The sequence below is a fragment of the Octopus bimaculoides genome, chromosome 10, assembly GCF_001194135.2.
Source record: "Octopus bimaculoides isolate UCB-OBI-ISO-001 chromosome 10, ASM119413v2, whole genome shotgun sequence".
Lineage (NCBI taxonomy): Eukaryota > Metazoa > Mollusca > Cephalopoda > Octopoda > Octopodidae > Octopus > Octopus bimaculoides.
Window position 1 is genome coordinate 17549733 of NC_068990.1, and position 10923 is coordinate 17560655.

The following is a 10923-nucleotide window of genomic DNA, read 5'->3' on the forward strand; positions in this document are numbered from 1 at the left end:
AGTCTATGTAGATATCTAGAATAAGGTATATGCTGGGTGGTGTAAGGAATTTTGGATAATAAGCCATTATGTAAAATAGCAGCTGATGAAAGAGATAATTCTACAAAAGCTTCATAACTACTTCTCAAGATGATAGCATTAAGATTACTCCTTTAAATCTAATGGTTATTTGATATTGTTTTGAATTTATCATACGTTATCGTGTAGCTTTGAGATTTATCGATGTGATTGTTAATTTTTAGAATGATATTTATTGTAGGGTTGGTGTGAGAAGCTGGATTTGACTAGTTTGAGCATAAAATGGGTAAAGTATTTTGGCTGGTCTAAATGCTAAAGAGTTAAACTGTTGGGAAGGAGATAATCTCAAACTGAAGACCAGACCCAAATGTTTGCAACAATATAAATTCTATTAAAGAACATGTCAGGTGGTGGGTATAAGCTGGATGATTGGTTAAGTCTACCATGGTATGATTTGAGCTCTGTGTAAAGAGATGAAACAAATGCCACAAATGTATTCAGTCCAACATTCTTACAGTTCTGCTGATGACTACCCTGGATTGGTACCTTTTTATTGGAGTTCCTGGCTGTTAATTGGAAGGCTTGGAGATGTGTGTGTTGCTGGAGTAGAACACTTTGAAACCAAATAGGAGACTGCATGAAGAGAGACAGAGACGTCTTCAATCCCCTACAGCTTTTGTTCAGGGTCACTTCCAGTGCCACAAGATTTGCCCATCTTGTATTGGCTTTTTCAGCCATGTCTGTTGCCATGAGAAACAATGTGCTGGAGGCAGAGGAGGATGAATGTCTTGGATTGACACTTGTCATCACTTTTGATGGTCTGTCATGAGCAAGCAAGGAAAGAGAGTTGGAAGGCAAAATTGAACCCAAAGTGCAGAGAATGTGAACAGATACTGCAAAACATCCAGCTTGAGGTTCTTACATTTACACCAATCTGTTATTCTGGATGGTACTTCTATTTTTATCAACCCCCAGTAAAGATAAAAGGGCAATGTTGACCTTAGTGTAACTTGAACTCATTGCAGAGAGTCAGAACAGTCTGTCTGATGCTCTAATGACTCTTCCAGTTTGCCACCATATAAACTGCACATCATCCCACTAATTTCTGTTCTATTCTCTTTTCTGAGCCACTCCTATATCTCCCTCCTTCCCCGTCTCCATATTGGTATTTCCAATCTGCACCCCCTCCTTTATTCATCACTCAATATATTTTTACCTCAACCTGTTTACTCTCCCCTCACACTTTTATGAAAGCATCCACTCCTCTCATCCCCTCCCATGATCCCCTGTCCATGTTCTCTCATGCACACCTTGTACCTTGAGAGTTTTCTCTAGCACCTCATCACTACCTTCCTTTTATCTCCTTCAGTTATGTATCTCCTCTGTAGTAAGACACCTGTATTTGTCCCTCTCTCATACTTTCAGCCTTTCAACACCTGGCATACAACCGTCCACTTCCAACTTCCCCTCCCGGATACTTCCTCTTAGTAGAAGCTTTTTCCTTTTCCTTTTTATGTGTTCGTTTTTGTCTTGCAAGTTACATAGCAACCACATTAGTGTTGATGCCATAGAGAAAAAAAGCATCCAGTACACTGATGTGGTTGGCATTAGGAAGTGCATCCATCCATAGAGACCATGCCAAAGATAACATTGAAGCTTGACACAGCTCTGCAGCTCACCGTTCCCTGCCAAACCGTCCTATCCATGCTAACCTGGGAAGCAGACATTAAATGATGATGATGAAACTGTAACAGATAATCTCTACCATCTAAAGAGCAAGCCAAGCACTGATCATCCAATAGACTTCAGCAGTCTTCAACTACAGTTTTACTCACATTTGCCCAAGGTACCATGCAGTGGGACTGAACCTGGAACCATGTGGTTGGTAAGCAAGCTACTTACCACACAGCCGCTGATCTGATGCTGTGTGAGAGGACATTTGGTCAGTGTCACGCAGTGAGTTTGAACCCAGGATCATGTGGTTTTGAATTAAATTTCTTAAGCAGATGCTCTTGTTAAAACAGGCACGGCCAAGGATGTGAGATTAAGAATTTTGCTTTCAGTCACATGGTTTTAGGTTCAGTCTTATTGTGTGGCACCTTGAGCAAGTTTCTTCTAATATAGCACCTGGCCAACCAAAGCCTTGTGGGTGATAGTTGTAAATGAGTGCCACTGTGATGCAAGTGGTGTCACTCATTTCCATAATTCTGCAAAAACATGTTTGGTCATGGAGGAATATTATTACCCTTGCTTGGAAACAAGTGATGTTTAGTGACAGGAAGGGCACCTGATCCATACAAGAAGGTAAAAAATGGATGTTAAAAGTGATACTGATAATGATTTTCTTAGTGAAACTCCTTGATGAATATTCAGTAGTACAATACCATAACTATTGACCCACCATAATCTCATCATATCTTTGTACATTTTTGGTTATGACTTACTGCTAACCACCAAACTGCACAAGTCTATCTACTCTGTTCTCTGGTGTCCACCACATATCAAGTGTGTGTGCCACTTCAGCTTTATGGCTTCATTTGCCAATCTGTTGTGGCAGATCTGCTCTGGTAATTTTTTTGTTTTCTGTTGTGATATGAGAGATTTGTTTATTGTTTTTACTATTTATATAAATGTTTATCTTTTTATTTTTAAGGTCATAATCATCAACCATGCTTGTCACAAAAGCAAACGAGGAAATGAAATTAACTGATATACTCTCTGTATTGCGATCACCTGATTGCACGACAAAAGCTAGACTAGAAACATACACTACATTCTCAGAGTAAGTAGACATTTTTCTTTCTTTGCATTATATTTTTTCACTAAAACTTACATCCAGGTACCAATTCTGGTATTTGACATTTTCTCTCAGCTATTTTCTAGTCTGAAGACATATGACTTAGCAGTTAGACTGTTGCACTCATGATCATAAGATTGTCATTTCAATTCCTGGACCAGGCAGTGCGTTGTATTCTTGAACAAAAACTTCATTTCATATTACTCCACTCGGCTGGTAAATATGAGTAGGACACTAAACTCGGCTTGTGAAGACCTGTTGGGACAAGTGAAATCGAAATCGTGATTGGACCAAATTCGATGACTGGTACCTGTGCCAGTAGGGCGCTAAGAGCACTGTCCAAGCGTGATTGTTGCCAGAGCACCAGCTGTCTGGCTTCCATGCCAGTGGCACGCGAAAAAACATTCAAGCGAGGTCATTGCCAGTGCCGCTAGACTGGCTCCTGTGCAGGTGGCACGTAAAAAACACCATTTTGAGCGTGGCCGTTGCCAGTACCACCTGACTGGCCCTCATGCCGGTGGCACATAAAAGCACCCACTACACTCTCAGAGTAGTTGGCGTTAGGAAGGATATGCAGCTGCAGAAATTCTGCCAGATCAGATTGGAGCCTGGTGTAGCCTTCTGGTTCGCCAGTTGTCAGTCAAATTGTCCAACCCATGCTAGCATGGAAGGCGGATGTTAAACGATGATGCTGATGAACTCTTTAGCTAACTGGTGTTCTATCGAGGTGGAGTATATATGCAACAGAATCGGCCTTATGAGCCTGTGACTTGGGAAGGAACTTTTTGATTTTCTAGGGTGCCAGTTCCATGTAAAAAGCACTCTGTACACTCTGTAAAGTAGTTGGCATTAGGAAGGGCATCTGGCCAAAATGGACAATTGGAGCCTGGTGCAATTCTACGGCTTGCCAGCTCCTGCCAAACCATTCAACCCATACTGGCAGGGAAAACAGATGTTAATTGATGGTGGTGATGTTAGGTTGTATGTGTATTCGTGTTCATTTTAACAAACATATAATGTAGGGTAGTCATGTATATTCTTTGTCCCGCCATCATACTTCAGCCCCCAACACCTGGATTAAAACTACTTCTCCATCTCAAACATTCACGTTGTTTAGTGGAAGAAGAGCTTTTCCTGCCTTTTTTTCTTGCTGCAAGTTACTTGGCAGAGCTACTCATGATTAACATAAAAAACACCAGAAGACACTGTAAAGTGGTTGGTGTTCAGGAAGGCATCTGGCTATAGAAACATGCCAAGACTGACATTGAAGCTTGACACAGCTCTGTTGGATCCTGCTGAGCCAACCAACCCATACCAGCATGGGAAATGATGTTTGTGGGTTTTTATTTTACTGAAGAAAACAAAGTCTGTGTAAGTTGTGGGCCTAACATGGTTATCATCATCCATTGATTACAACTTGTGGTGGAGTTGGACATGGTGATGGTATGCTGCATGTCCTATTTCATCATCAATGACCTGAGGTCATCAACAGTCATACCAGCAGTCATTAATCAGAGACTTGACCATGGTTTTAGAAGGATGCTCATGGTTCACCTTTCCCAAAGGTTGGTTCCCAGATGATTTGGCTAACAGGCAACTTTGGGTGTCACAAAGAAGCTGTAGCCAGTCATCTTGCTATCTTGTCAACTGGAGAAGATCAGAAGACAGCAAGATGATTGGTTGCCATCTGCATCTGTTTGAAGCTGAAGGTCATTTGAAATATCAACAAACTTAGCCATGGATGTAGTGAGAATCGAAATTTAACATCTATAAAGAAGCGTTGTCTTGATTGCTGCCAGGAAAAGTTGTCTGAAGAGGTTCAGGTATTCCACATAATAATGAGCACTTACCTGATGTCTCTCTACACCTTCATCTCTCTTTCTGAGGTACAAGACTTAAGAAACTTAGTTGATTTGAGTATCTTTAATCATCTTTAGCATACATACTGTGTAGTTCGTCTTAGTATTGTGGTGTGACAGAAAAGGTAACATGCTGCTGGGTTAACACTTGCAAGCATTCTAAGCAGCAGACCCTTTATATCCTTCCTGAGGCTCTGGCTCCTTGAAACAAATTTCATTTTAAAGAGATCATGTTGGAATTAATACTTTCTATCATAATCCCATTTAGGAATCGGTTGCATTTAACCTCAGATGTTCATCCTAGCTGTCAACCATATTGGTCTTCCTACTCTAGGTGAGTTGGCAAAAGTCATGGCTGGTGCTCCTCATTTACTGAAGGGCTTACAAAGAAAAGAAAGAAACCTCTGATAATGTGGTGTGTGTGTTTGTATTGTGTTATCGTAGGCAAGTGTCCTGAGCTGATTAAAGTACAGATTTGATAGATGGAAAATGAGTGAAGCTCATCATCATTTAACATCCGTCTTTCATGCTGGCTTGGATTGGATCTGATGGGTTACAGGACTGCATCATGGTATTACATTCACTTTGACATGGTTGTTTACCAGCTGATATCTTACAGTATCATCTATGTTATATTTTGATGGCGTTTCTATGGTTAGATGCTCTTCCTAAAGCCAACCATGTCTGTCTCTCTGTCTTCACTTAATAGTTGCAGATGCATGTTACCACCACAGAAATGGTCTCATTCATTTTCAATCTTTCAAGGAAATGTGTGGCCCTGAGGAAATATCTGTTGGAAACTGAGGATTGCTGACAGGGAGAGCATTCATTATGCCATAGAAAATCTGCCTCAATGATCTCTTTGATTGCAGTTCTTATTAACTGAAGCTAAACAACTAATATATCAGGCTTTAGATATTTTATTACTCTTCCAAAGTCTAGATTAGTTTGAAAATTGAAATAGTTAAGGCAGATTACATGCTAGAAGTATAACTGTGAAAGTATTAAACTTTTTTTTTCCCATATTGTTCTAAATCAATGGCTGTGAATTTCATCAGTATATATTTCCCATACATAACTGGTGCTCTTGAAGAAAAACATTAATACAACACATTATCATTGCTTTCCTCCTCTCTCATTGTTTTACTTTTATATTGTGCTCTATCTAGCTATTGGGTTAATAGTAAAACTGCAGCCCCTCTTTAAAAAAAGCAATAAACAAATCCTGTACAAAATGTGGTTACTCTACCATTAACACTAGCATTTAAACCAGCCATGACTGACTTAAATAGTTTAAGGCACAAATTGTCCAGATCTGGCCTATCACACATACCCTACAATGTCATTCAAGAAATAAACAATTATATCACTGAAATCTCAATGTTACAAGATAATGCATGATTAACTCAAAACAATGTACATAAGCTTTACATTCGACAGGGTAATCTGAATGCGAAAAGTTTAAGACAGTTTTGTGATTTGAAGATCTGGTAACCATTTCTAGAAGGTTAAACAAATCTGAGGAACTTACATTCATTATACATTCTTAGTTGTAACAATTTCATTTCACAGATTGTTAATAAACCCTTTTAAATTACACTATGAAAGTTTTGCTATTTCCTTTGGAAATTTATGCAGCTATATTCAAAATTTAAAAGCTGCTCAGAATAAATTTTGGTCTTAAATATTAATGTTTTTTTTAAATAATACCTTGCATTGGTCATCTTGACCTTATCTTTCCAGTATTAAGTATCGTTGAAGTATTGAGCCAGTTTTATTGACCTCCTCACCTTATTTTTAAGTACCAGCCAATAGTGGAAGAACTTTAAGACTGACTGTCCTCTCTCCTATGAAATGCATCAAGCTACTTGACCCTTTTGTTCTTTTGTTACCGTATTTTTGTTGAAATGTCTTTCAATTGCTAATCTCTTGTTGATGGTCACATGTCCCATAGATGATTACAGTGTTAGTCAAACTGACGAGTTTCCTGAACAATGATCATAAAAGTGTAATTTGTTCAGTGAAGTAGGAAGAAATCCAAATTATTTTTTCATGCTTAGGATTTTATTCCCTACTACCATCCCAATGATAGTGGCATTTCCACTCTTTTCGAGGCCTCAAGATAGGGGAATGGCCTGTAAATATATAGGTGAACTGCCAATATTCTGTTGAAACACTCGACTTTTAGTTCAATTAATTTCAAAAATAATGAATTTAGTAAAATAACTTTCATTATTAACTGCATTTGGAAGACAAATTATTGACTGGTGATTGAAACAACACAATTTTTGTTGGATTATAATTTAGATTACTTAAGACAAAATTTGTATTGTAGAACCAGGCCAGTCTTGATTGAAGTGGTATCAAAAATATAGTATTTTACAAAGAAAAAATTCTGTTTGAATATGAGATTATGGATCAGAACTTAATAAATTATTCTTGCTTTCTGATATTGGCATGAGGTCAGATTTTGTAGATGTCTCCTTAACACTTCTTATATATATGTCTTCAGTGTGTCTCAAGATTCCACTCAATCTTTTACTCCCTTCTTGTCCCTTCTGCCTCAGATCCCCTCTTACACAACCCACCCTACCACATTTTCAACTCTACCTCCCCCTCTTTCAATCCTCTTATAAATCTCTTATTACTCTTGCCTGTTCTATCAGGTGTAGTTGCCATTTGCATGTTATGAGGCAATCTTCCTTAGTGCTGGAGCCATGGAAAAAGGCGGGGGCAGTACACCCTGTGAAGTAGTTGTTAGAAAAGACATCCAGCTGTTAAAGCAGACATTGGAGCCTGGGACATTCCTCTGACATGCCATATTCTGTCTAACCATCCAACTCATTCCAGCATGGATGACAGACATTTATTGATAATGTGAATTTAAAGAGACCCTAGTAGTTGGCAAGTCCTTCATTAAGAAAAAATTAAAGGGAAAGTTAGCACTGCTTGGTTTTGGACAGGAAATTAATTATGAAATCTGAATTTTATTGTTGTCAGTGTTGTTGCTAATACTTTTTTTCTTCATCTTTTCTAGTAAACTGAAAATGGAGACTAACGACATGGCTTTTGTACAAGATGTTGCCAAGAGTAGCAGACAGGTGATCTCATTGATACAATCTGATATTTTGGGATCTTCATCAGAACTTACTGAGAATGCATTGCAAGTGTTAGGGCTCTGCCTACAGAATCAAACCATTATCAAGTAAGTTTTTTTTATTGTTCTCTAATTTTTCTCTCTCTTTTCCTCTCTTCTGCTTTCACTCATACTCTCCCGCCTTCATTTTATTGATGAACTATGCCCCCTCCCCTTCATTCATTGACTGCTTTCACCTTCGGAATCTAACTTTGGGAGCTAAAACTTGTAGCAACTTGTGAAGGGAAATTTTTAGTAGTTTTTGTCTTTTGTTATTTTTTTACAGTTCCATGGGATTAAAAGACAGCAATGAAGTAATACGAAATCTCTGCCAGTGTGCACTGGAAACAGAAGATAAAGGGGTTTGTACCCGTGCCCTTTGGTGTTTAGCTAATCAAGTCCTACAACCAGATGTTATCTGCAATCAAGTGAGCTGATTTTTTTTTTGTTTTTGTTTTTTGTTTAATAGATATTGGTGCATGCATTGCTGTATGGTTAAGAAGTTTGCCTCCCAGTGATGTAGTTTTGGGTTCATTCCTACTGCATGGCACCTTGGGCAAGTGTCTTATGTAATTCTGAACTGACCAAAACCTTGTGAATGGCTTTGGTAGATGGAAATTGAAATAACTGTTGAGTGTGTGTGTGTTTGTCTCCTTGTCAAATTGCATGATAGTTGTAAACAAATGCCACAGTCATATAGCAGTGTCATTTGTTTCTATTCTCCGTGAAAACATATCCAGCCATAGGGACTTTATCTGGAAACCGGTGAGGATTGGTGACAGAAAGGGCATCTGACCATAGAAAAATGTACCTCACTGAATTCCATCTGATCCATGCTAGCATGGAAAAAGTGGATGTTAAAGCAATAGTGTTCATCATTATCATCATCATCGTTTAACGTCCGCTTTACATGCTAGCATGGGTTGGACGATTTGACTGGGGACTGGTGAACCAGGTGGTTACACCAGGCTCCAATCTGATTTGGCAGAGTTTCTACAGCTGGATGCCCTTCCTAATGCCAACCACTCCGAGAGTGTAGTGGGTGCTTTTACGTGCCACCGGCACAAAGGCCAGTCAGGCGGTACTGGCAACGGCCACGCTTGAAATGGTGTATTTTACGTGCCACCTGCACAGGAGCCAGTCCAGTGGCACTGGCAATGATCTTGATTCGAATGTATTTGTGGAACTCTACATACATACTTGCAGTAACACATTCAAGTTTGATTTCTTTCAGAACCGTTGTTTCAGGAGAATGTTGGAGAATAAATAGCAATTAAGGATTCCCAACAAAAGACTTGGGTGATTTAGTCAAATTCTGAAATGCATACTATGGTATATGATTGAACAGGTTTAAAGTACTTAGTTTGAAACCAAGGGGAACATGATTGTTACTACCTATGCTTGAGTGGGTACTTGTGAATAGAAGAGTTAGTGGGCTGAAAAACAATTTGGCAATTAATGTAGATAGGGAGAGAAGCTGTAGTTACACTGAAATATTGTCATATTTCTCTTTCCACTACTTCCTTGAAAACACATAATGCAAGACAGCCATGTATCTCCTCTACAACAAGAAACTTGTTCTGGCCCTTTCTTTCATACTTTAATCTTTCAGCATGAAACCTCCTCATTCGCTACTCTACCCTCTCTCTCAATTGAAGGGTAACTTAGTCTTGTGAGTCAATCACATGGTGACTTCACTACTGCTGGTTCTACAAAAAAAAGCTCCCCATACATTATGAAATGGTTGGTGTTAAGAAGGGCATCCAGCTATAGAGACCATGTAAAAGCAGACCATTGGAGCATGACAATCCTTTCACAAGTTGTATTCAGTGGAATCATCCAACTCCTGTTAGTATGGAAGTTGGCCATTAAATGACATGATTTTTCAGTTTAGGTGTACATGTAACATTGTCACTGATATTCTGTTCAATTTTATTCCTATTCATTACTTTTTCTCCTTTTTATTTCTCCCAGATAAATCCTATCTTGGATGCCTTAGAACATTCATTCTCAAAGCCACTCTCTCAGTCTGTATTGGTTGAACATGAAGCTGTCAATTTAGTTGTAAGGTTTGTATGTTACGATTTAAAAAAAATTTTCTAACTGTTGTCCTCTTTAGTATTGCATTGGAATTTATAATTTTATGTAGGCCTAGAAAAGTGGACATGAAAAACAATGCTGATGTTTTTACTGAAAGTTCTTCTCAATGCATCCCTCCCCCATTTTTCCACTGCTCTATTGAAGTAAAACTGTTTCTTTTTCTTCCTGCAGGTTGCTACAGCAAGTTCCAAAAAAGATGAATGAGAAAGCTATTAATTGGAGCCATCATGTGTATTCCTTATTAGGACATGGAGCTATTAGAATTCGTGAGAAAGCTTTACAAGCCCTCAGCATAGCTCTGCCAGCCTTTCTTGTCAATCCTAATGGTTTAGTTGCTTCAATGGTTGCTGATGTTAAAACAGTAAGTATTATTATTTATTGCTTGTTATGATTACATATTCTTGCCATATTTCTATTGAAATACACTACTTTTGTTTCAATTCATCAACATTTAACATCCATTTTCCATGCTGGCACAAGTTGGACGGTTTGACAGGAGCTGGCTCCATTTTGTCTTTTGACATGGTTTCTACAGCTGGATGCCCTTCCTAACACCAACCACTTTACAGTGTGTACTGTGTGCTTTTAATGTGCTACTGGCATGGGCACTTTTACTTGGCACCAGCACTCACAAGCTTGCCAAACTAGGACCCTTCAACTGAGAGAGGGATGTAGACAACATTCCTGTATGTATGGATGGCCATGATCTCAATTAGTTAATTTTGAAAAAATTGAATTTAGTAAAACAACTTTGTCGTTATTAATCTTGTATTTGAAATGTGGTTTCAGGTTGGTATCAAAAGGTTTGACCCTTTTGTTATGTAGCTTTGTGTCAACTCTCATTGAGCAGGAACATTACTTTTTATTGATCCCACAATTCCAATGACAAGGGGATAGCTTTAAATTATGTGTCCTTGAGTCTTATTCTTATTCAAATTTCTGTGGAGGCGCAATGGCCCAGTGGTTAGGGCAGCGGACTTGTGGTTATAGGATTGCAGTTTCGATTCCCAGAC

At 38.7% G+C, this 10923-nt stretch overlaps 1 protein-coding gene across 1 annotated transcript in view; it reads left to right on the top strand.

The window, feature by feature from the left end:
• LOC106883982 (telomere-associated protein RIF1) overlaps positions 1-10923 on the top strand; it is a 54368-nt gene that overhangs the window by 2762 nt on the left and 40683 nt on the right. The window contains exons 2-6 of the mRNA XM_014935142.2: positions 2672-2800; positions 7712-7879; positions 8097-8238; positions 9785-9879; positions 10082-10275. Coding sequence (XP_014790628.1) covers positions 2688-2800; positions 7712-7879; positions 8097-8238; positions 9785-9879; positions 10082-10275 — 712 coding nt within the window. The 5' untranslated portion in view covers positions 2672-2687. The remainder of the gene's footprint in view (positions 1-2671; positions 2801-7711; positions 7880-8096; positions 8239-9784; positions 9880-10081; positions 10276-10923) is intronic.